At 47.5% G+C, this 26418-nt stretch overlaps 1 protein-coding gene across 4 annotated transcripts in view; it reads left to right on the top strand.

The window, feature by feature from the left end:
* The first annotated feature begins 12988 nt into the window (after positions 1–12988).
* Positions 12989–26418, top strand: part of CNNM4 (cyclin and CBS domain divalent metal cation transport mediator 4) — a 33604-nt gene continuing 20174 nt past the window's right edge. For all 4 annotated transcript variants that reach the window (XR_010378796.1, XM_064481891.1, XM_064481890.1 and 1 more), the window contains exon 1: positions 12989–14750. Coding sequence is in view for 3 of the 4 variants with exons in the window: in XM_064481891.1 (XP_064337961.1) it covers positions 13352–14750 (1399 nt within the window). In the remaining variant the exon portion in view is untranslated. The remainder of the gene's footprint in view (positions 14751–26418) is intronic.

The following is a 26418-nucleotide window of genomic DNA, read 5'->3' as shown; positions in this document are numbered from 1 at the left end:
ATTCATGCCTCCCAATTACCATAGGATAAGATCCAAGCTCCTTAGTGTAACATTCGAGCCCTTCACAGACTGAGGCAAATCAGGCTGTACACATGTCTACTACACTGTGTCACCCTGAATTATGTAGCCCAATTAGCTGATTATGTGTTTGTTTCCCCAGCAAGTCTAGGAGTTCCTGAACCACAGGGAGCAGATCTTACTCATTTCCAATCCCAGGCCCCACCTACTTCCCCACTCCCTAATCCATCACCCATCACGTAGTAGGGATTCTAATTGTTTTGATATCATACAGTATTTTTCTTTCTCTTTCTGGCTTACTTCACCTAGAATGACAATCTACAGATGCATGGGATTCTAATTGTTTTGAATAAAATTATTTCCATTATATTTCTCTATCAGCTGGAATTTTTTATTGTGGTAAAATATACATAAAATAAAATTTACCATTTTAACCATTTTTAAGTATACAGTTCAGAGGCATTAAGTACATTCACATTGTTGTGCAACCTGTCAGCTGGATTTTTGATAGATCACCTCAGCAGATCTCTCATTATAAAATTCATGACAATGAATAAAAAAGGAATAAAGGAGAAGGGTGTGGAAGACAAAATGCACAGGGTGATAAATCAGATGATTTTGTTCAGACTGTGGCAAAAGAGAGAATGTTCATTCAGGCCTGGGGGTTTATAGAGGCAGGTAAACAAGGAGTCATCCTGAGGAGGGATGGAAAGAGTCCTGTCTGAATCATTGAGTCCTGATCATGTGTTAATTTAGAACAGGATAGTCTTTGAGGTTAGCCATTTTCAGAACTCAAAATGTGACGAGGGACACAAAAGCAGGGGAGGCATTTCTTGACTTTAGCCGATTTCCGGAAGTACAGGGTTCAGATGAAGTTAACCTGTCCAGGTGTTGAGGGGAGGTAGAAGGAAAGAGAAAAGGGATTCACGCCTCCTCCAGCACTGCCGACAAACACATAGAGGCATCTTCTGAAAGCTGGGTCAGGTCTTGACCTACTATCCTTCCAGCCACCTAGTAGTCCTCTTTTTCTCCCTCGAGTCACCATCTAGGGCTCCAGGCCCGGGGGCATTCCTGTACAAAGTGAGTGCTCCTTTCTAGAGTTCTGGTTGATTCCTCTACTTTCCTGTCTTCAAAGTCAAATAGGTACCTCCACTCAGGAGCACCTTAAAGCCTGATGCTCCCCACCCCATGACAGAGGTTCCAAGTTAGGCTCTTGGTCCTATCTTTTCCTCTACCTCCCGCCATTCAATTCTAAACCTTGCCGTTTCATTTAAATCCATCTCTACCGCAAATCTCAGACCCAAAGCAGAGCCTAACATCACCCCTCCGAAAGCCAAGCAGACCATCCCTCCCTCCTCAGGGATGCAGGTTGGGCCTTGGGGCTGGGGCCGTCTACAGCCCTAAAGTTGCAGCTGACTTGGCCACACCCCCTTGTACACCTAGTTTCCCCGGCAGACCCTGGAGCATAAAAAGTGACAGTAGCTTCAACACTAACTAGATAACTACTTTCCAGTGGGGACTTAACAAATTCTGACCTCCCAACAAGCCACAAATTTAAATAGCCTAGAGTGTTTGGGGCATGTACACATGCCTGGGTCCCCTTCCCAGACACCTGAGCCATAAACCTGGGTCCAGGGATTTGGCTTTGAAAATCTTCCCCCCACCCAGAGAATTTGACATGAAGCCAATTTTCAGAACCACAACACTCTCCAGTGCCTCATTTTGACATCACTTGATTTGGTGTGTTGGACAAGGCAGGCATTACTCCACTTTAACGTTAGGACATTTGTACTCAGCTCACAAAATGAATTTCAGACAGGGTACTGCATCTGAATTTAGAGGTAAGATTCAGAGATTTGCTTTAAAATGCCCTGAGAGAAAATTGTGTTTGTGTTGTGGAGAAAGTAGGATAGATAGGGGGGAAAAAAAAAGAGCAGCAGGATGTTGAAAAATACTGAAACTAGGGGAGGGTATAGCTCAGTATAGAGTGCCTGCTGCTTAGCATGCATGAGGTCCTGGGTTCAATCCCCGGTACCTCCATTAGAAAATAAATAAGCAAACCACCCCCTCCAAAAATATTGAAACTGAGTTATGGATACATGAGGATTCCCTTGAGCTTTATGGATGTTTCACAGTTACCATAAAGCTTTTAAAATTCTCCCTTGGAGATGATTAGGAAATATGCTGAGTATGCATTTGTGGTGTTTTCTAAATTTCCTCCAGGGAATGAAAACTGTAATTAACTATCATCTGTAAGGTTCATTGTGATCCATCCAATACAATGTTATCATAACTAAAATGAAAGGAGTCTGCAATCTAGCAAAAGAACAGTCAAGTGATGAAAATATGTCACAGTGCATTAATTCTGTCCAGGGGAGAGAGTATTTCTAAGTATCCTGTGTTGGTTATTCAAAACAAGCCAACTTTCCTAACATATTCATAAGGACTTCCCACTGAACATTCTAGCCCTTTTAGCAATTTAAGTTCTCAGTATATTAAGAAATTATTAGTATATTATATTGCTAATATTAGTATATTAGTTAAGAAATTCATATTTGGGTTTATCACTTAAGTTACTTGTTCAGCCAGTGTAACTTACCCGTCTCCAGTCTGTATTGATAAAAATCAATATCCTAAGGACCAGATCTCAGATCTGTAATGAAGTGGCAGAACTCCTATGAATTAGGGACTGCCTCCAGGCATCTAGATGCCTGCTTGTCACAGAGTTGGGACATAAGCATCACCAAGAATTGCAGAATAGGGGTGGTGAGAGGGAGGAGAACTCTGGCACACTTGAGTTGGAATGAAAGCATCTGCCCTTTTGAAAAACAGCTCTATTGTATGACCTTGGGCAGATTACCTAATCTCTCTGAGCCTCAAATTCTCTGTCTGTAAATTGGGCGTGATGAAACCCAGAACACTGGACTGTTGACAGCATTCAAGAATGTACACAGGATGCCCTCCTCCCTGCCCCCCCCAAAAAAAAACACAGGTTCATACTGTACAGCACAGGGAACTGTATTTAATATCTTACAGTAACTTATGGGGGGAAAATATGAAAACGAATATATGTATATTCATGTGTGACTAAAGCATAATGTGTACACCAGAAATTGACACAACATTGTAAACTGACTATACTTCAATAAAAAATATATATACAAAAAAAAGAATGTATACAGGATGTACATGCATATTGTAAAGAGTTTTATAAGTATACAGATTACTATTGTTTGTAAAGCTTGGTTATGACTTGCCCACTTGTCTTCTGAATTGTGTTCTGAGACAGTGGATTTGGTCCCTTTATAAGAAAGTACCTCTGTCAGAAGTAGGTTTATAAATGAAAGAGAAACCACTGGCTCATCTGAGGATATTGCTGAGGAATCTGGGGCTCAGAGTGGAAGTGTGTAATTTGCAAATCTTATCACTGGGGTTTCTAATTAGAAATACATGATAAGCTATAGCTTTGAAGGTCAAACAGCTAAGTAAAGGCTTTGGTGGGTATAACTTTCCTCATTCTTCTTCCTGTGGAAGATGAACAGATGGAGGACCCCTGAGCTCTCCAGGAGCAGGGTGAGTGGGGAACTGCATGGGTACAGCTCAGCTACAGCTATGACAGAAGCCATGGGGGGGAGGAGAGCTGAGGTTGAAATTTCTCACTCTGTGCAGTAGGCAGAGCCCATCACTGCAAGAAATGGCAGGCTCTTCAGGATGAGTGGAAGCCGTGGGGTCTAGGAAAGCCTTCCTGTGGCTTTGGAAATTAACTTGGCCTGAATCCTAAGCCAGCCTGATGATGCCTATTTCCGAAGTCAGATGGAGGGTGGTTGGCTGTGGGAGGAAGCCAAGAAGTCAAGACTAAACACTGATGGATAAAAACTGAAGATTAATATCTAAGAAGCCCAACTATAAAAACATGGCTGTAATTTTTTTAAATCATATTCCGCTCAGAATTTCTTTAAACAGCTTAGACTCATGTATGTCTGTTTCACAGTAAAGATTTCTGTTTTCTATCTTGAAGACTCTTAGGATGTCCCTTGGTTTCAACATTTCAAAATGAAAATGATAACTTGGAAAGCACTGGCAGTAGACATTTTTGGGTTTCAATACTTGACTCTGCTGAACTTGCCTAGCTGTATGACCTTGTATGACAAGTTATCAAACCTCTTTGGGACCCAGTTTTTCTACCTGTAAAAAGAGAATAATAATAACATTTACCTCATGAAATTGCTATCAATATTTAAATAAAGAAAGGAGTGGAAAGTGCAGTGCCTGATACATAGTACTGAATAAATGGGAGCGATTTTTAATTAATTGTCATTTGTCCCTTCACATCTGAATTACAACGGCAGCTTCTTCACTGGACTCCCCTCTACCCCACTTACCCAGCACACTGGCAACAATTAACCTTCCCAATTTTTTATTTTATTTAATTTTATTTATTTTTTTAATGGCGGCACTGGGTATTGAACCCAGGACCTCATGCATGTTAAATATGCACTCTACCATTGAACTATACCCACCCCTCTCGTTTTTGCTTTTTTTTCAACTTTCCAAATTTTAGCTTCCAGTACATCACCTCCCCAGTAAGAACCTTCTGTCCCTCCCTAATTGGATTAGGATGAAACTCCTCAGTTAATAGGCCAATGTTAGGACTTTGGCTATTACTTTAAAAGAAACTGGGAGCCTCTGGAAGGTTTTTATCCGAGGAGGTTTATAATATAATTTATGTTTTTAGAGAATTGCTCTGGCTGTTGCCTTGAGAACAGAATGTTGGAGGGAAAGGGTAGAAGCAAGGAGGGCAAGTAGGAGACTGTATGGTGAGAAAGGAAGGTAACTGGGGCCTGGGTGGTGGCAGCAGAAGTGGGGGTAAGTATGTGGGTTTTTAGATGAATTTTCAAGGTACAGCCAACAGGATTTACTGATGGATCAGACAGAAGTATAAGAGAAAGGGACGAGTACAGGATGACTCTGGATTTTTGGCCACAGCAACTGCAAAGATGGAATTGCCACACACTGTTGGAAGGGGAATTCTGGGAGATGTATGTTTTGGAGGAGAAATCAACATTTTAATTTTGGCAATACTAGGTTTATCGGTCTATTGGACATCTATGCAAAGAGCAGGCCCTCCGACTATAACTGTCATCCCTGTAAGATCAGATTCCCAATTTTTAAGAAAAGCTGTTGGGGCTCAGGGTCAGGGAAAGTTTGTCAATTGATGGGTGTACAGTAGAAGATTTTTCCCTCACCTCCTGTGACAGCCAACCTCCAAATGGCCCTCAGTGGTCCCTGCCATCTGCAATTCATGCCTCTGCATGTCCATTTTGGTCCATATAACTAATAGACTTTGAAACAAGTAGTGGTAAGTCACTTCTAGGGTAGGTCATAAAAGACATTGTGGCTTTCATTATGGTTGGTCTTTCTCTCTCTTGGATCACTTACTCCGGAGAAGGCCAGCTCCCATGCTGTGAGCAGCCCTATGGACAAATCCACATGAAAAAGAACTGAGGCCTCCTGCAATAGCCATGTGAATGAGCTTGAAAGTGGATCTTCTAGCCCCAGTCAAGCATTCAGATGACTGCAGCCCCAGCCAACATCTTGATTTCAACTCATGACATTCTGAACCAGAACCACCCAGCTAAACTGCTTCCTAATTCCTGAACCACAGAAACTATGACATAATAAATGTTTATTATTTTAAGCCACTGAATTCTTGGGATAATTTGTTATGCAGCAATAGATAACTAACATGCTTCTCAAAGTCAAGTGAGGGGGATGCTCTAAGAAAATTTGTGGGCTCCTGCAAGAAGGATGACTGGTACCTTATACCACCATCAGCAGCAGGCTTTCTGTCCTGCCTCACGACTCCTAGAGCAAAGGAAGGAGAGAATGAAGACCTGGGGCAGAAAGACAGGTCGTGAATGGAGTGATCTCTACAGCCTTCATTGGGTTGACTCACACAAGAGGGGCTGCCTGCCAGGCAAAGGGTACCCCAGCAGTAAGAAACTGAAGGCAAGGAGTCCCAACAGGGGTTGAGCTAAACCTCCCACTACAAGAAACCAATAACTGGAGACAAACAACACTCAGTCAAGCAGCAACAACCACAAACAGGAAGTTTTAAACTGTGGGAGGTTAAATAAAGAGAAATTGTCTTTTCTTCCCTCTTGCCCTACCAGACCCTAATGCTGGAGAAGTTCAACCCTAAAAAGAGTGAAATGACCCTCTCGACTCAACACCAGACTCACACACACGCATACACACACACACACACACACACACACACACACACACACACACACACAAATGTACTCACCTCAAACTGGCTGCAGTAGGGGGATTGAAAGGCTAACCAAGGCCCTTCCCCACTCCAAGTCCCTAGAACAGACACTGGACCCCAACCTGGAGAAGGCTGATGGAGGGGATGGGCACAGGTGATGTAAATAAAAAATGAGATGGCAGTTGTTAATGGACCTGACTGGATTTTTGATATCAAAAAATCACACTAAAGTTTAGTTGGATCCACCAAAGACCTCAAGAAGGACGGGAAAAGGGAAATCTGATAGCGATTGGTGAAAAGCCTTGATTGGAAAAGAAATAAAACCATGTCATGTTAAGGCTCCACTGAGGCAAAATTCCTCAGTCAACCCATTGCAATTCTGTTCCTGGAACCCCAGTCCTAAGATGGGCAGCACACGCAGGGGTTGGCTAAAAAGGTTTAGAATCCAGATAGGTTGGAACAGTATTGAAATCCATTTTGGGATGATCCTGAGCAGGTTTCTTAAACTTTCCAAATCTCTCTTTTCTCTTCTGTAAAAGGAGACCAATAAATGGTACCCCTCTTTTAGGGCTGAGATGAAGCTGAATGGAAATACTGCCCTCAGGAAGGAGAGGGCATGTGGGAGCAGACAGCTTGGGGCTTCTATTATCTCCATTTAGGGACCCTCCTCCCGTATAAAAACCCAGGTCAGACTCCTGATTGGCCCTTCTTGGTGTCCTGCCCACCCTGGGTCAACTGTTGTGGCCTGGAGTACTTCTGTCCAGGCCCATCCCCACTAGAATGCATGAAAATGGAAGTGGGACACGTCCCAGAGGAGAAGGAGGTGCCACTCCCAGAACGAGGGGAAGGAAGATGGACAGACCTGAACAACAGATGCCCACTACATCTGATCTCGCTGGTCTTGCCTTTACCATCCTCCTTTGGATGTCCAGGAAGAATTGCAGATCAAAGAACTTAAATTTGGATTGAACCAAAGTATCTGATCCAGTTGTCTCAGGTTAAAGGCCCTGAGGCCAGCAAGATGAGTTGGTTGCTGAAGACTACAGGTATTTGGTGACCTGGCAGTTGTTTGGGACAAACCTATAGAAATCTGGACACTTGAGAATAAAGATCTGAAAGGCTGTCTCCCTTTCTGGGTAGGGCTGGGAGCCAGAAAGATTCGGGAATCAGAAAAAAAAAAATTCGGGAATCAGGAACTTGGCTCACTGATCTGCCTGGGATGATTTATTGCCACCTGTGGCTTATGCCAAGCAGTGTGAGCATGGGTGCCATTTACTTAAAGGAGCATTCTAACTCCATCTTCATAGGCTTCCCCGGAAGGGAATTCCAGTAGATGCCTGTGGGCAATACATGAGGCCAGTATTTTTCAAATTGTGGACCTGTCGAGAAATCAATTTAGTTGAGTCAGCATCAGATTTTTTTTTTTTTTTAAAGAAATAGAAGAGACACTAGGCGAGGGGCGGAGCTCCGCTCCCGGAAGTCCAGCGGGGACGCTTGCCCCCAGGTACTGTTGCTCCCCGTTGGCGGGGCCGCTCAGCCTCGAGTTTAAAAAAAAAAAAAAATTGAGCAAAAATTATATCAAGGAGTAAATATAGTCTTCTGAAACAGTTTTCTCAGTTACAGTTTTATATATAAAGCTACTGGCTAAATACCTCCTCATTTCCCATCCCTGGCCCCCAACAGTATTATTCCTACCCTCTTTAAAAGGGAAATCCATGGGCTCACAGTCTCTTAGGCATAAGCCTGCTGTGACTCCCTTTGCCTGGTAAAGCAATAAAGCTGTTCTTTTCTGTCTTCCCTCCTCCCCCACCCCAAAAGGGGAAATCCAATTCATTCCACAAACGCATATGGAATGCTGAGCATTCCAGATACAGAGATGACTATGACACAGTTTTTGTCCTTGAGGGGTTCTCAGCCTTCTGGGGAATGGCTTCTAGTCCAGAGGAGGAACGAGAAGAAAATAAAGAGGGTAGACAGCAATATTTTACAGAAAGATGATCCCTGGGCAGTGGAATGGGGGCAAAGGCAACTTCCATGATCTACTTTATACACCTTGCATTATTTGAATTTGTGTAACTTCGTAATTTTAAAAGCTCAGTAAAAATATAAAAATACACAAATGGATAAATGAATGAAAAGTATAGTAATGGGAAAGTCCTGGCCTAGGGGAAGGTTTACAAAGCAGAGTTTTCAAACTTCAGGCTCATTTGGTCCTTTCAATACAGCGAAAAATGTCTCTTGATCTTCATCTTTAAAATGGGGAAATCCAGGTCTTAAGAGGTCAAGCACTTTGCCCCATTTCACCAGCTGGTAAGGGTCAGAGCCCATGACATTTCTGCCAACTAAGAAAAAGGGTCAGAAACTAGGGACAATGGTTCCAAAAACAGTTCTTAAGCCTTTGTAAATACTCAGCATTTGTTATCTTGCTCTTCCTGGTTTTTCTCTGGTGATTAGCAGTTAATCTCTTAAAATAGAAAAGAGTCTTTGTGGGAGGGTATAGCTCAGTGGTAGAGTGCATGCTTAATTCAATCCCTAGTACATCCATTAAAAAAAATCAAAAAGAAAAAGAAAAAAGAAAGAAAAGGGTCTTTGTGTTCTGGGAGGCAGAAGGAAAAGCTTGCTGGGGTAGCCAGTCCTAGGGACAGAGGGTGCTGTAGTGCACCCAGGGAGGAGGGGAGCAGGGGAGAGTGACAGTGGGCAGAGTCCTGGGTCCTTGAGTTCCCTCTCAGACCTGATGCTGCCTGGGACTCTTCACAAGGGTCCTTGAACAGCAGGGGCTTCCCAGCAGGCCTGGCCTCTAGGGGTTTCTGGTCTCTCCCATCTTGGTCCTGGTCAGTCCTGAGTGAGAGGCTTCCCTCCCTCCCTTTGTATGAAAACCCTTCTGCCCACCCCCACCCCCCACCAGCTTTGTCTGTGCCCCAGCTTTCTTTCTTCCTCATCTTCCTCTTCTCCCTCCGTGGGAAAAGGAAGGGAAAAGACAAGAAGACTGTGGCTGAAATTGGATGGAGAGACAGGATGAAGCTCAGGACATTTGAATGTCCTCTAAATATCCCGGCCCCATCATTTCCATCATCATCATGGTTACTGATCTTGTACTGAGCTCTTACTATGGGCCACAGACACCATCTCACTCAGTATCCAAGTATCCCCATGTCCCAGGTCACACAGGCAATCTGTGGCCAAGCCAGCCCTCCCTCACACCCCTCGTTGTGCCTCCAGAGCTGTGCCTGAACCATCCTGCTTCCCGTGCCTGTCCCAAAGGAGAACAATTTGTCCCATGGCCACAGGAGCCTTGAAGCTGACCCAGTTAACACAAAGGCTTCCTCCCCTTTGCTTCTCTGGCATTGGACTTCCTGTCAGAGGCATGTCCCTGTATTGGCCTGGATCTGCTGACCTGATGTTTTCTTCCCCTTCTCTGGCTCAGTGAATGTCTGTCTCAGGTAGAAATCGTCACACCAGGTCCTCATGTCCCCACTTGCTGGGATGACCTGAGTTGGGATTTGAATCAATGCACCATCCAGTTAACGCCACGCTGGCTCCATTCCTCTGTGGAGGGATGACTGCCCCTTCCCTCTTGAGATAATTAAATGGGACAGATGTATCCTGCAAATGCTCAAGGTTACTGTAGTCTTACAGACAGCGGTGAACAGCCACAGTATGTAATGAAGACAGCCCATGTTTCACTCCAAAAAGATGTCCCACTGCTGCCAACCAGGCTGTCATACCCCAGGGCCCACGACACCCCCGGGGGCTCTGTCCAGTGTGGGGCTCTGAGCTCCACCAGAGATGCGCAGCTGCTCTGCCAGTGGCTCCCCGTCGTCGTGCAGACCCAGAGGTTGAAGAGGGCTAAGAATCCAGCCTGGGAGGATCCCAGCCCAGGCAGTGGGGCGGGAAAGCCCAGGTTACTAATTCAGGACCTTGTTCATCGTGGGATCCTCGCTGTCAGCTGGGCACAGAAGGAGCAATAAACTTTTAAGGCTGTTTCCCTTCACAGGACCAGAAAGGAGTGGGAGGTGTAGACATGCTGCATCGGGCCCAGAAAGAACCCATCAGGACCAAATGTCATACGTGAAGTGCTTTGGGATGCTTGGGGGTCAGGAACCAGGACCCCTCACAGAAAGACCTTCACCAAACTCCGTACTTGCAAAAGGAAGCAGCTAAGGTGAGTCAAGTATTCCTCCCTACACAGAGAAACAGGTCTGCCCCCTAAAGGAGAGAGGCCTCTCTCTTTCTGTCATTCTCACAGCCTGGTTCACAGGAGCCACCTGTGGTCCAGGCTTCCTATTCTGCGTGTTAAAACAACTCCCCCTCTATGCTGTCCCCAGCACTCTGTGGGAAGTTACTGAACTCTGCGAATGAGGAAAGGTTAAATGCCTTAACTGGGGACAAAAGCCAGAAGCAGAGAATGAACCTGGACTCCAGTCTGAGCCTCAAATACCTCCTTTGACACTTTCTAGGTTATGCCGCATTTAACTTTTCCAAGGGAGTCTTGTCTCCTCCGCTAGATCGAAGTCCTTGGGAGAGCAAAGAGGAATTTCTTTATTTCTTTCTTCTTCTTTTTTTAAACCATATAAACTGTTTATTAACAGATGATACTTCCTCTTTCATTTGCAGGACATCAAGTGCTCTGGAAGTTTTGAAAGTTTCCCTTTAAGTTAGGATGGGAACCCAGAACAGACCATATGGACCCCTGCCTGGGATAATGCTGAAAGGTGAATTTCACTTCTTTACCTCACTGAATCAGCTCAGTTCACTCCATCACAGATGTGAATATAATCATGGTTGGGTGTAATTAAGTGAACATTAGCAGAGACTGATTTTGCCTACCAAACTCTCACCACTCCCGGCATTTTCAACCCAAGTATCTCAAAAGCTTATTTTTTCCTTCCTTTTGCTGGCTTTGGTCATTGCATATGGAGAGTGCTTCTGAGTATAGACAGTCCAAAAAGGGGAAAATAAAAATAGCCAATTGGTCAAATAATAGAATGGGAAATACTCTCAGCACTGTAGTGGAGGGCACTAGTCCTAACGCTGGCTGGAAAGAGATGAGATGAGGATGGCAGGAGCATCCCTGAGAGGTGGACTTGCTCCAGGGTGGTGCAGGTGGTGCTCATCCTGGTCGGTGAGGATGGAAGGGAAAAGCCAGTCAAAGGTTCTGCTTTCTGCGTTTGTTCTGTGTTGGCCCATCCGGAGGCGCTTGTTTTCTGGAAAACTATAAGGCTGGACACTCACTGTGGAATAAGAAGTGAGGCACCTACCTGCAAGGGACTGCTTCAGGCTGGCCTAGTATGCAGCCTCCTCCATTCCTGCTAACAGGGCTTAATTGAGTCAGGCCTCTGCTACCCCGCCTCCTGCCATAACACTACAGGATTGCTCCTCTCTGTTTAGTTTCTTCCGGGCTGGTATTGATTGTTGCTTTTACTGGCAAACAGTATACCAAAACAAAAATAAACACAAGTGTTCGTGCAGGGGGAGAGTGAAATGGACTCTGTGTCTCTGGGGCTGGGATAAAGCTTGCTTGGAGATCCAGTGTTCAACCTGGTACCTGATCCTTCTGTCAGTGCACCTCTCAATTATTATAAGGGTGTTTGTCTGTATCCTTCCTTTCCCCTAACAGGATGGGTGGCTGTGGTCTTACCCCCACACCCTGAGTGCCTGGCACTCAGTTCATAGTTGCCAACTGACACCGAGGTAGGGCTGTCCAGGAAGCAGTCATCTCAGGGCTAGGCCTGGCACCGCGCCCTTCAGCTCCAGTTTCCACATGCAGCCGCCCCAGCTCCTCAGTCACCACCACAATTTGGGGTTAGGGGTTTGGCCCCGGAAGGGCAGACAATAACAACAACAACAACTACACAGCCAAAGGTCATTCACAGAGTTACCCTGTCCTGTTCAATGCCAAGGCCCGCTGTTCCCACCAGCTTAGTGAAGAAGTGCTATATCATTATTCTCACCCTTTTCTTACAGATGAAGAAATTGGGGTTGAGAGACACTCCAACTTGCCTTACTGAAGTCACACAAGCCTGCTTTTAAACATGTCTGGATGGACCTTGCTTTGTGCCTAGACTCAATTTATTCATTTGTAATATGGAAATAATCACACTACCTCTTAGGGTTGTTGGAGGATTAAAAAAATATATATATTTATTTGTTTATTGCCTGTTTTCTAGCCTAGACTGCAAACTCCAGTGAACAGGAATTTTGGCCTCCGCTGTACTCACTGCTACGTTGTCAGAGCTTAGAACAGGTACCTGGCACGTAGTAGGTGCTCAACATTTGCATCCTAAATGAAAATGACGGGAGATAAGCCCAGGGCAGACCCTGGCCCTTCTATCTGCAGGAACATTCTGTATCCTTAGTTCCCCAGACTTCCCCTCCGCTGCCCGCCACCCTCAAGGAGACCTAAGGGCTGAGGCTGCGGGAACTACTTCTGGCCTTGGGACAAGGCCGGCAGGAACCCCAGGAGTGCAGTGGCCAGAACGATGCCAGTGGACTTGAAGGCCTCCCTCAGGCTTATTTATGTCCTCAGGGTATCCTTTTTTTTTTTTTTAATAGCAGGGAAAATAATTTTCTCGCTTGAGCACAACATGGTGCTACTTCCGAGGTTCCTACAGAGAAGGGCCACCACCCCGAAATGCAGATTTTTGGGGAAGAGGAAGGAGCCAGCCCAGCAAGCGCGGCCAGGCTGAGCTGCAGAAGAGGAACTGCGCACCCGGGAGACTGGGTCCGGGCAAAGGACAGCGGGAGCCGCACGGACGCGCCGACCACCGACAGGCGAGCGAGCAAGAGAACGGGACGCGCGCTCGCCCGCGGCTCCCGCGCCGCTCCACCTTAAATTCCGGACTTCCTTAAGGGCGGGCACTGAAGCCGAGCTCCGGGGGCGGGGCCTCGCATGCAAATGAGGTGCGTGTGCCGGCGGGGCGGAGCAGGCGGGGCGATGACCTGACGTCAGGCCGCCGGCCCCGGGCAGTTGGCTCGGCGGCGGCGGAGCGGCAGGATCGGCGGTGCGAGAGGGGCTGCGCGGCGTGGCGCGGGGAGCGGCGGCGGCCCAGCCGGAGCAACATGGCGCCGGTGGGCGAGGGCGGGCGCTCGGGCGCCGGGCCGGCCCGAGGGCGCCTCCTCCTGGCGGCGCTGGTGCTGCTGGTGCCGCTGTGGGCGCTGGGGGCCCGCGGCCAGGGCGACCCCCAGCGGGGCGCGGTCCTGGGCATGAGGCTGGCGAGCTGCAACAAATCGTGTGGGACAAAGCCGGATGGCAGCATCTTCGTGTCCGAGGGCAGTATGGTGAACCTGAGGCTGTACGGACAGAGGCTGGGCTCCATCTCCAGCAACCTGATCTCCTTCACCGAGGTAGATAACGCCGAGACCATCCACAACTCCACCAACTGCCCTGAGCTCACCAAGGACCTGGTCGTCCAGCAGCTGGTCAATGTGAGCCGCGGGGACACGTCCGGGATACTGGTGGTGCTCACTAAGTTTCTCCGGAGGAGCGAGAACAAGAAGCTATATGCACTGTGCACCCGGGCCGGGGTGGACGGGCCCTGGCAGAGGTGGGCGGAGAAGGACTCGCTTCTCTTCATGGTGGAGGATAAGAAGTTTCTGCCCCTCTGGCTGCATATCGTCCTCGTTATGGTGCTGCTAGTGCTGTCAGGCATATTTTCTGGCCTCAACCTGGGGCTCATGGCCCTGGACCCCGTGGAACTGCGCATCGTGCAGAACTGTGGCACTCAGAAAGAGAGGCGCTACGCCCGCAAGATCGAGCCCATCCGACGCAAGGGCAACTACTTGCTCTGCTCCCTGCTCCTGGGAAACGTGCTGGTCAACACCTCCCTCACCATCCTTCTAGACAACCTTATCGGGTCTGGAATCATGGCCGTGGCCTCCTCCACCATTAACATTGTCATCTTTGGGGAGATCGTGCCTCAGGCCCTGTGCTCCCGACATGGGCTGGCTGTGGGTGCCAACACCATCATTCTCACCAAATTATTTATGCTGCTCACCTTCCCCCTCAGTTTTCCCATCAGCAAGCTCCTGGACTTTTTCCTGGGCCAGGAGATTCGCACCGTTTACAATCGGGAGAAGCTGATGGAGATGTTGAAGGTGACGGAGCCCTATAATGACCTCGTGAAAGAGGAGCTGAACATGATCCAGGGTGCCCTGGAACTCCGGACCAAAACCGTGGAGGATATCATGACCCAGCTGCAGGACTGCTTCATGATCCGCAGCGATGCCATCCTGGATTTCAACACCATGTCGGAGATTATGGAGAGCGGCTATACCCGCATCCCCGTGTATGAGGACGAGCAGTCCAATATTGTAGATATTCTGTACGTCAAAGACTTGGCCTTCGTGGACCCGGATGACTGCACCCCCCTCAAGACCATCACCCGCTTCTACAACCACCCAGTGCACTTCGTCTTCCATGACACCAAGCTGGATGCCATGCTGGAGGAGTTCAAGAAGGGTAAGGCCCGGCGCAGCTCCCCGCTTCACTCTTTGTGGCACCGCTTGTACCCGTGGCTGTTTTGTGTCCGCTGAGCTTAGTGTTCCATTCGTGTGACTCTGTGTCCCTTTGCCCAGCACGTCCTCTGCCTCGGAGGTGAACGGTGTACAGGGCAGCAGAAACAGTTTTTGAGCATCTGCTGTCTGCCAGGGACTGTGTTTTGTGCTTCAGGTGAATCAAGCAAGACACACTTGTCCACACAGGAGCTACTGAAGCTGGACTGCATGAGGCTAATGCCTTGAGAGAGGCCAACAGCAGGGCATGGAGATTAGGGCATGGAACCAGAGCCAGCACATCTGATTGGGGCTGGGGAAAACCTTCACGAGGGAGGGAGCATTTGAGGAGAGCCCTGAAAGCTGCGGAGACTTGGTGCTTGAGGCAGAGGGAACCCTGCAAAAAGAGAAGCTGAATTGGGAAAGCAAAGGATGTGCTTGTGGCCCAGCAGGTGGTCCCATTCAGCTGGGTCTAGGCTCTGCTGATCAATTGTCAGTGAGGGAGAGACTGAGTCACCTGGGGCCTTGTGAAGAGCCCAAAAGTCAGGGCAGGATCTGTCCAGAGCTTGGTGCTCTAGAAGGTTTTGGAGCAGGGGAACGGTGGCCCTGTAGCTCCTGGCCCACAGAAGCTGAACTGGGAGGGCTCTCGTTGGCTCCCCGCTCAGAACAATGCCAAGTAATGCTTTCAACTATTCAGCAGAAGTGAGCAGATTAAGTTTTGGTTGTTCTGTCTTTCCCAGGCGCCAAACATAAGCTTCCCCACTGTGATCCGTTGGGAATCTTCAGCTGAGTTTGCATTGCCTGGTGTTTTTTTTTTCTCACCTGGGTTCTTGGCCGGTTCTCAGGTAGTTCGACACTGGGAGGGTTTACTTGCCAGCCTCAGAGCTCAGGGCACACACCCCTTTCCTTACTTTCAACAAAACTTTCCTCCCACCTCTGCCACTCCAAAGTCCTCAGAGTGGCAGTAAACAAGGCAATTATGGAGTAAAACCCTCCTAGGCCAAAGGGAGTGAGGAGGCAGAAAGCGAAGCTCTTTATAAAGGAATGGGGGAGAGGGAGGAGGCTCACCCCAAAGCCGGGGACTTGGGACTCCTGGCTGAGGCCTTCTGGCTTCTAGCTGGGAGCAAGACCCACAGTCCCTTGTCACTCATTTCTGGAACAGCAAATGGAGAGAGCCTAGAACGGCTGAATCAGCGGGTGATGGAGTGGGTTAGGGAGGAGCTGGCCTGGGGAGGAGGATGCTGGGGTCAGAGCCGGGGGTGGGGGTTGGTACCCTCCCTTCAGTTTGAAAGACTGAATCTCAGAATCAGAGCTGAGGAGGACTTGAGTTATACAAGCCTGCGTGGGAGACAGCCCAATAAGGTGGTCTCACTGCAGAGGAACTGAAGGGACATAAACGTCTGTCTGGTGGTGATGGCACAGCCTGGATGGGGCTTCGGTGGGCAGGCTGACCCAGGAACCTGTTTCTCCCAGGTACGAGTCCGAATGGAAGAGTAGTGAGGATTTGTGCCCCACCCCCACCCTGCAGTCTTTAGGCCTGGAGGACCTCTCCCAGGTTGCTTGGTCAGAAACCAGGTTAGGACTCACCAGGGCGGCTTCCTCCTTACTACCTCTGTGGTCTTAGGGACTGTTGCTGGTGACACACCCAACAAGCACGTTTGCATGTTCAGCCTGGATCTGGATCCAGCCTGTGTGAATTGGCTTGTCCAGGCTTCCCAGTCCCTGGTCGGCAGAATGGGAGCTTCCTGGGTCTTGGCGAGGCCAGCCTTGGGCTTGTCTTTAAAAAAAAAAAAAGTACCACTTCCTGAGGCTGGGAAAACAGAGCCAACATCTCTCAGGCCAGAGTGGGGCTCTGCAGATGCACATTTTAGTCCACTGGTCTCTCCCAATAGAGGCTAGTAGCCTGAGGCAGAGGCCTGGAGTGGGTGCTGATAATTCCATGGAAACACAGTCTGCCCAGTGCAGCATGAGGCCCTGGAGATGCGAGTGTGATGTGATGGTCACCCTGAAACAGCACACCCTGGGCTTTTATACCATCACTTCCTGATTCCCAGTCTTAACTCATTGCCACGCTGGGTTCCCTGCGGTGTGGCCTCTCCCAGATCGGTCCATCTAGCTTTTTCAGTCTTTCCATCAGACCTTTTCAGTCTGAGGCCCTCTAGAACATGGCAAACCTTTTGTGTACATCTGCAACTTAAAGGGTTATTCTTTACAAATCTGGTGTTATGAAGGCTTCTTTTTTAGCTGAGAAAAAACAGTGAGCCAGGTTAACATAGCCAGCATTGTCATCACCAAAATCAGAGCTGGGGTACCTGCCTAGTCTAGTTGAGGGTCTTTTCTGTGTTTCAGTGGCTCCTTCAGCACCTCTAGGCCTGGTGAGGGCCCTGAACTCTGCCAGTCTTTTCTGCTCTGGGTGTAATCCTCTTTTAAGGTCACTTTATCTCCTCCTTACCCACCAGCATTATAAGCTCCTTGAGGGTAGGGATCCTGCCTTACTTGTGTTTACTCAGTTGCCTGGCAGAGAGATTAACAGTAAAATGTTTGTCAAACAATGAATGAGCCACAAATGAGTGGCGACTCTGGCAAGCCCTACAGGCCTTGCTGTCCTTGAGGACACTCCCACCCTAGGGCCTTTGCCCTGGCTGTTCCCTCAGGCTGGAATGTTCTTCCCCAGATGTTGTGTGGCTCACTCTCCCCTCCCTCTTGTCTGTTTCAACTTCACCTCAGTGAGCCCTTCCTGTCACCCTGTTTAAAACTATAACCCCCGTCCCACCCTGGCCTGATCTCCCCTACCCTGTGCTAAGTATTCTTTTTCTCCTAGCACATATCACTTTCTAACAACCATGTAATTTATGAGTTTACTTTGTTTTTTATTGTCTGTCTCCTCCCACTAGAATATAAATTCCAAAGGGCAAGACAGGCATCTCAGGGGCTCGCTGGCCCCTACGATGGTTCTTGGCACACAGTAAGGTCACTGAGTGGGGAGGGTATATAGCTCAGTGGTAGAGTGCATGCCTAGCATGCAGGAGGTCCTGGGTTCAATCCCCAGTCCCTCCGTTAAATATAAATAAATAAAAGCCTAATTACCTCCTCCAAAAAAATAAAAAAATAAAAAAGTCACTGAATGAATGACTTGTCAGGTCTGAGAGAGAATTATCTCCAGAAGTGTTAGCATTTTGAAGAGCTGGTAAAGGATAAAGAAAAATGAGTGTGTTGTGCTGTTATCCAGGGACTTGATATTTCCAGCTACACCAAGAAAGCCAGGAGGAGATCCTGTGGTGACACACTTATTAGAGGTTCAGGTCAAGGACTAAAAAGCAGAGTTTAGGATCTTGATTCCCTTTCCCTGAGTCTTAGTTTCTCTGAATAAGCAGTCTTTGACCATCAGGAGTTAACAGGGCTTCATTCATTAGTGTGAGTCATGAATATATTTCTGTATACTTCAGAGACAGAGGTTCTCGGAGAGCGTCGCCTGGGGGAGCAGGCCTGGGGGGCTGAGCCTCGTCCAGAGACTAAGGCAAGGAGGTTACAGTTTCCCAGCTGCTTCTGCCTCCCAACACGAGGCAGCAATCGCTAGGTATTTACTGAACCCAACACCGTGTGCAAGACACGGTGCCTGATGCTGCAGACCCTTAGGAGTAAGACCCGCTAGTTGGTGAGAGCTTTAAGGCCCCTGGGAGGCTCCTGCCATTTGAACCTTGGTCCTTCTATTTCAACCTAACCTAGAAGTGTTTGCAGTCCTGGATGTTGTGGTTGAGTTTGCCTACAGCTTGAAATCTTGAAACAAAGTCTCCTTGGGCCACTCCTGGCCCGGTTGTTATTTCCTTCACTGCAGATGCTTCCCCAGACTCTGGAAGCAAAAGTAATGACTGAAGTCTCCACCAAGAGAGTTGAGGAGCTCCAGCCATTCCAGAAACCCACCCTCCAGCTTCCACCGGGCCCCTCCCTCTGGGGCATCCCCGCCCCTTCTCTAGTCATCTTATCTTCCCCACCCACTTTATAACCAACTCACCTCCCCCACCCCCCCCCACCCCGTAAAGAGCTGTGTTTAAACTCCACCCGGCTGGGTCACTGACCCCTGAGGTAACCTTGGCCCTATTACTACTGCTCCTCTTAGACAGCAGGTTTTATATTGGAGGGAAAAAGCTAGAAATGATTTCATCAAAAACTCCTCCCGTATTTCTATCTGTGCCGCAGCACATTTCCCCCACCTGCTTAATTTTATTCCTGAAACAGTTTTATAAAGGCAAGAAAGAATGCTGCATAATTTTTGCATTTGCTTTTGGTTCCTACCTTCTGATGCACCTTAAGTATCTCATTTCCCACCCAACCCCCACCCCACCCCACCCCTCCAACCTCCTCCAGCTTGTTCTTTCATTTGTTCAACAAACATCTAATTTTTGGAAGCCTGTGTGTCAGACAGCGTGCTAACTGTTGGGGGTCCGAGGACTAGCAGCCCTGCTCACAGAAGTCCCCATCTACCAGGGAGACAGGTGTGTAAACAAAGCTTAGCCTGCGCGGCCTGGGGAGGCCCAGTGGGCCCAGGAAGGCCTCCACCTCGGGCTGCTTCCGAAGTCAGAATAACAGGACCCAGTGATTATGATGGAGATGTTTGAGTTGGGGCCAGGAAATAGTCGTGGACATCTGAGGTTTTTGCTTGGGATTCAGGTTGATGTTGTCATTTAACCGAAGTGGGGAGAGGAGGGAGCAGAGCCCGTGTGGTGGGGGTGGAGGGAGGGGTGTGACTGTGTATCATATCGGGATCCTGTGCCCAGCATCGCATGCAGCAGTTTCTCACGCTTGAATGTGTGCCCGAACCGCCCGGGCATTTTGTTAGAGTGCAGATGTGGGCTCAGTGGGTCTGGGGTGTGGCCTAAGAGTCTGCCTTTCTGACAAGCTCTCATATGAGGCCCACGCTACTGGTCCTGGACCACACCGAGCAGCACAAGGGTGCAGTCCATCCTGGCAAGTGTGCTGGTAAAGTGCCATGTAGGGCTAGAGAGTGAGGCCAGGGGCAGGCTACGAGGTTTGGGAGTCAGCTGAGAGCAGGCCGAGTGTGCAAGGCACAGAGAAGCCTGGCCCAAGCGGCCCCTTGGCGAGATGGGGAAGAGCCAAGCGGGTATGGTTTGGGGAGCCTCCTGGGGAGGTCATATAGGGCAAGGACCGAGCATTACTGTGGGATGGGACAGTTGTCATCAGGTGCTGGGAGAGGGCAGCCTCCGGAGCAGAGAGCGAAGGCAGCTGTGCACCTGGTCTGCGACAGCTCTGCCTGGAAACAGCCTTGAACTGAGCTTGTGATTTGATCTCCAGAAGCTTCCCTGGGGGCAAGTGTATCCGAGAGAGTGACAGGAGCTGCCTGCTGGGGCGCAGATGCCAGCCCTTGGGGCAGCTGACAAAATGCTGGCCAGGCTCCTCCTGGCTTTCTGTCTAGTGCACTGCTTGTGGCGGCCGCTGCACCCCTTCCCCTCGTGGGCATTGTGTGGCCCGTGGGTGGCTTCCACAGTGGAGCCGGAGAGTGGTTTCACCTGTCTGCTGTTTACAGATCTCTTCCAAAAGCTCTTACTCGGGTACTGGAAGGCACAGCCTTAGGGCCAGTGTTACCTAATAAGAGCTTCTTAGATCATAGCAGTGTTTACTAATTCAAAAGACCGGCTCCAGCGTGCTTGGGACACCTGGTCAGGACATGAAGGATTGGACAGATGTTTAATCTTGAAAATAGTGCACAGAAACACAAAATCCCAGAACTGTGTTCTGCAGGAGAGGTGGATAAGGGGCAGGGACCGTGGGGAAGTGGACACTTGTCTTGTCGGTAGATGTCTGGGAGGACACTCCAAGGAGTGACATTTCAGCTGGGTCTCCAAGGGGAAATAGACAGGGCATTTTTCACATCTGTGCTTCTTGTTCTGGGAGCATTTGGACAAGACCACAGGGTGAGAAATGAGCTTATTGGTTCTTGGCGCCAACTTCAGGGGAAACTGCTTCTGCATATTGTGACTGCCTCTCAGTCCTTTCCAGAGGGGCTGGGAGGTACTGACCACCGTGTGCCGTCCCCCAGGTCAGTGCTGTGATGCAGATGAGCTGGGTAACTGAACAGCTAGGACATCCTGGAGGGGCAGGCATGGCGCTTCGGGTGCCAGTCTTGTCTCCTTGAGGGCTGGGGCCGAGAACCTGTTTATCAGACCCATTCTAAGAGGTCACATGGCCAGGGAGAGTATGCCCAGAGTGGGAGGATGGACCAGGCCCTTCTATCCTTGACTTGGTGACTGATTTTACCAGAACCCCCTGGTTCCTTCAGCCCAGCCGGTGGAGAGGGACAGGTTGCCTTGACTCTTCTAGGCTGGCTTGCTCTCTGCCTTCCTCTTGCTTTTGGGAGTTTTTGAGCATCTCAGCAGAACTTGCCAGGAGGATGTGAAGGTTATGGAATTTTCCAGAGGTGCCCAAGATGGCCCTCAGAGAAGAGGATGGGGAGAAGCTTTCTGGGGCTGTTGCTGCCATTTGATCCAGTCTGCCTCCTGTCCTCTGAGCCCCTCTGTCTGCCATCAGGCACAGCTGCCCTGTGACAGGGTGCTTGCCTGCCCTGAACCTCAGCTTACCCCTCACATTGCACCTGAGCGTCCCAGGACATCCAGATGTAAAAGGCTTTGTGGCTCATCTCATAGACTGAATTCTGGACTAAGTCTATTCCTGTTCCATTTATTATGTAATTTTCTTTTCATTAATTTAATTAAAAAGACATCCATCTCATTATCAGAGCATTAGAAAACACACAAATCAAAACAGTCCACAAGCCTGTGATCTAGAAAGAACCTCTTTTAATATTTTGATTTATTGTGATAACTTTTTAGAGATTTTTTTTTTAAGTTTAAAAAATCTTGTAACACAACAGGATCAAAATTTTCATTTTTACACCCATCTCTCTCCCATGAGCTGCCCTTAGGAATTTGCACTTTGAGATCATTGTCTATGTACAGTTTTGTGTCCTGCTTTTTGAAACACAGTTTAGATTGGTTCTTCAGATTTCTCCTTTGATAAGAAATGAAATCCTTTTTTATCCCTGGGACTCAGGAGGAGCGTCTGGGAGGATTTCACTGAGGGCTGGGCAGCGCTGTGTGGCTGACAAGGTGAGCCTGGCGGGCTGGGGTGTGCAGCCCCCAGCCTGTTTGGTTGGGGGTTAAAGTTAGGATTTCTGGAGCTTTCCCCAGAGGTTATAGTCGGAGTCGCTTCCCTGCTGCAGGGCCCATTTACTGTGACCTGGGCTGGGTTCTCGAAAGACTGGTTTCCCCGGGCTCTCTGGAACACCTGGTCTCTGGCCAGCAGGCAGCCAGGAGCCTGGGTTGGCAGGAGGCTCCCTCCCCCTTTCCCCCCCAGGCAGGCTCACTCCCACATCCACAAACATCCACACCCACACACATATTCTCACACACACACACAACCCCCCATCCACACCCACACACACACACACAGAAGTATGCTTTCACACACACCCACACACAGGCAGACACACACACACATTTATCCCCTCCAGGGAGACGCTTCCCCCTCCCCACGCATGTATGCGCATAGGCATGGTCACCTGGAGTCCTGCTTTAAAAGTACATCCATCTCTCTTCAAACTTACCCAAGAGTAAGTTTAAAAAGGGGGTAAATGGTTATGCAGTGGAGTTTATTTTGTAAAAGGCCCAAAATAGTGACTGACTTTTGAGCTCAGAAAAATTTCTCTGGTGGCTGGTGATTTGGTCATCCACGTTAATGACAGCATCCAACCCAGAGGGCTGTGGGGAGGATGGGATGAGGTAAAGCACGTACCTGGCTTAGCTCAGCGCCCAGCACCAAGTCATCATGCAATTAATGCCAGCTATTTGAAAAATGACCGTTATTACTATCCAAAAGGCGCTCCCATTGGCGCTGACACCAGCTTGGGCCGTGGTGGTTCTCACATCCTGGCTTGGGTGGCAGCTGCCCCACTGTCTGGGCGTGGTGTCTTTCTTGGAATTATGAATACATTGAGGTCAAAAGAGCTGCTGTATAATTACACACTAATTCAGATGCCATCTTATCTGGACCCTAGTGTGTATGTTAGGGTTAACAGAAGCCAGAGCTTAAGAAAAAAAAAGTCCCAAAAGAAAAAAGATAAAAAAGAAAAAAATGTCTGAAAGAGAAACTTAAAACTGAGCAAATTCCCCTCATTTTCTTGTTTCCTGCAAATCAGGCAGAGTTCAGTCTGCCACCCTGACTGCCAGCACCTTCGTATTCTCACTGTGGGAGCAACATCTGCTCTGGGGAGCAATGTCTGGGCTGGGAAGGAGCATGGTCCCGTTTCCCATTTGCGCCTTTATGTGGGTCCTTTCATCTCAGGATCCACCAGTCACCTGCCCCCTCCCTGGTGCCCCAGTTAGGGAGGCAAGACGCTGTGACAGAAAAGCAGAAGACACAAGAGGGGGATCCAAGGGAACAGAGACTCCCCAGGGGCAACCCTGGACTGCTCCCGTCCACAGGCCAAACTCGACTGCTGTTCCGTGTCACTTGAGATTCTAGATATTTAAGAAAGAGACCAGAAGATCGGGCTTTTCCAGTTACCCCAGGCTAGAAAATTTACTGTCAGTTTTACATTAAAAAAAAATTGAGATGTAATTGATGGATAACATTATGTTAGTTTCAGGAGTACAACAAAGTGATTGGAGTTATGTGTACATTTTGATGTGGTCATCACAGTAAGTCTAGTTAACAACCATCACCACACAGTTACAGAAATTTTTTTCTTGTGTTGAGAACATTTAAGAACTAGTCTCTTAGCAACCTTCAAATATACAATACAGATTATTAACTATAGTCCTTATGCTGTACACATTACAACCCCAGGACTTATTTTTCTTCTTCTTCCTCCCCCTCCCCCCAGTTTTAATGACTTATTTATCTTTATAACTGGAACTTTGTACCATTTGATCACCCTCACCAGTTTTGCCCACCCTCAGCCTCTGGCAACCACCTAGATTTGTTTTAAAGTAAACTTTTTCTTGAAGCAAAGTGCACAAATTATAAGGATTCAGCTTGGTAGTTTTTCGCAAAGGTCACCTCTGAGCCCAGAAAATAGAACATTATCAATACCTTACAAGCCTCCCATGCCCCTGCCGCCAAATCATCATGGGTTAGTTTTGTCTGTTTCTGAACTTTTATAAGTGAATCATGTAGTCTATACTCTTGTGTCTGACTCCTGCTAAGCATTAAGGTTATGAACTTCATCTGTGTTGGGAGTAGCTGGAGGTCATTCCTTTTCCACTGCTGTGTAGTATTCCATGATAGAAACACACTGTGGTGGTACTGTTGGTGGGCATCTGGATTGTTTCCACTTTGAGACTATTACAAACAATGCCGCTAAGAACACGCTTGTGTGTGTCTTCTGGTGACTATATGTAACCAGTTCTGCTGGGAGTATACCTGGGAGTAGAATTACTAGGGTACAGTATAGGCACAAAGGAGACAGTTTTCCAAAGTGCTTGGATATCTGTTTACACTTCTGTCCCCACAACTCTGGTATTGTTGACTGTTTATTTATTTTTACTTTATTTAACAAGTCATGTAGGTGTGGGGGGGTAATCACTGTAATTTTAGTATGGATTTCCCTAGTGATTAATGATGTTGAGCATATTTTCATGCTTATCAGCCATGTGGTTAATGCTTTTGATATCTTGTTTAAGATTCTTTGCCTATAGGAAAGTCAGGAAACTAGAATCCTATGTTATCTTCTGGAAGCTGTATTGTTTACCTTAGAGGTCTATAATCCTTCTGGAATTTATTTTTGTTTTTGATGTGTTACAGCTCAAGATTTTTTCTTTTTTCTTTCTTTTTTTTTTTTTTTTTTTTTGTCCCTATGGATATCCAACTACTCCAGTAGAACTTATTGAAGAGACTATCCTTTCCCCCGCTGAACCGTGCTATGTGTGTGGGTCTGTCTCTAGACTCTTCCTTTGGTCTGTTTATTTTTCCATGTTACAGTACTGTGTTGACATAATTGCAGTAGTTTTATAGTAAGCTTTGATATCTGGTAATGTTAATGTTAATGTTTGTTCTTTGTTGTTCTTCAAGCTTGTCTCGACTGTTCTTAACCTTTTGCCTGGGGATTGTATAGAATTGCATTGAATCTGTGGATCTACTTGAAGACTTGATCTCTTTATGATAATGAATCTTACACTCTAGAAACATGGTTCCCCTCCATTTGTTTGTGCTCTCTTAATTCCTTTCAATAATAGAGTCGTTTTCTGCGTAGATGCCTTACACAGCTTTTCTTAGATTTATTCCTAGGTATTTGGTGATTTTAAGCGGTGTCTTCAAATTTTTATTTTCCAAATGTTTGCTGCAGATTGTTCCAACCAGCGTGTACTGTAGTCCAGTTCTGATGCCATTCATCTGGAGTTAGCATCAGTCCTCACGGGTCTAAGGGCTCAGTCTTCCCCGGAGGGCCCTCACCTCAATACCAGCCACAAGTGGGGTCCTCTCCACTCCACTTGTGTACTTCTGACCAACTGGCTATAAATTCGGGGTGCGCACCAATCCCCTCAGGTTTGATAGTTTGCTGGGATGGCTCATAGAACACAGGAAAGTGCTACACTTCGGATTATTTTATTTGTTTGTTTGTTTGTTTGTTTGTTTGTTTGTTTTGTTAAAGGAGGTACTAGGGATTAAACCCAGGACCTCTTACATGCTGAGCATGTGCTCTGCGCTGTACCCTCCCCCTACAGTTTTTTTTTCTTCTAATTTTATTTTTTATTGAAGTGTAGTTGATTTACAATGTTAGCCTACAGATTTACTTTAAAGGATGCACACAGGATGGGCTCTGTCTATGAGGATCTCGGACAGGTGGCTTCCATGTCCTCTCCCCCTGGAATCAGGGTATGTTACCCTCCTGGTACCTCAGTGGGTTCACACACTGGGAGCTCCACTGAGCTTTGAGATCCAGAGTTTTTATCAGGCCTTCCTTAGTATGATTGATTAAGTGATTGAACTCTGTCTCTCCTTCTCTTCCCTGGAGGTAGAGCCTTTGTTTAACTGGTGACCAGCCCCATCTGAAACTATCCAGGGTGCCACCTTGAGTCATCTCATTAACATCACAAAGACAACCCTCTCAAATCAGGAAATCCTAGGGCTTTTGAAGCTCTGTGCCTGGAACTAGGTTCAGAGACCTGTTATAGTATACTACACAAGTATAGAGAAATAGAGTTAATTTTTGTATAGTGATTGAATCCATTGACCTTGCCAAATTGACTGTTTTAAATTCTAATAGTTTATTTTAGATTCTTTTGGCTTTTCTGCACACAATTATGTTGCCTTTGAATGTGGCAATTTTATTTACTTACTGCTAATCTTTGTACATTTTATATTTGCCTTATTTCACTGGCTAGGACATAGGATCGTGTTGAACCGGTATACAGTGGCCATCCTTGTCTCCTACGTTTCAGGGGAAAGCTTTCAAAATTTATCATTATTTATGATTTTGATATAGTTTGGGGGTAGATTTCCTTTATCAGATCTAGAAAATTTCCTCCTCCTCCCATTTGCTGAGAGTTTTTATAATGAATGGATGCTGAATTTTACCAAATGCTTTTAAAATATCTATTGAGATGATTAAATGATTAATCTCC

This window comes from Camelus dromedarius, chromosome 33 (genome assembly GCF_036321535.1).
Source record: "Camelus dromedarius isolate mCamDro1 chromosome 33, mCamDro1.pat, whole genome shotgun sequence".
NCBI classification, from domain to species: domain Eukaryota; kingdom Metazoa; phylum Chordata; class Mammalia; order Artiodactyla; family Camelidae; genus Camelus; species Camelus dromedarius.
This window is presented reverse-complemented; position numbering and strand designations above follow the sequence as displayed.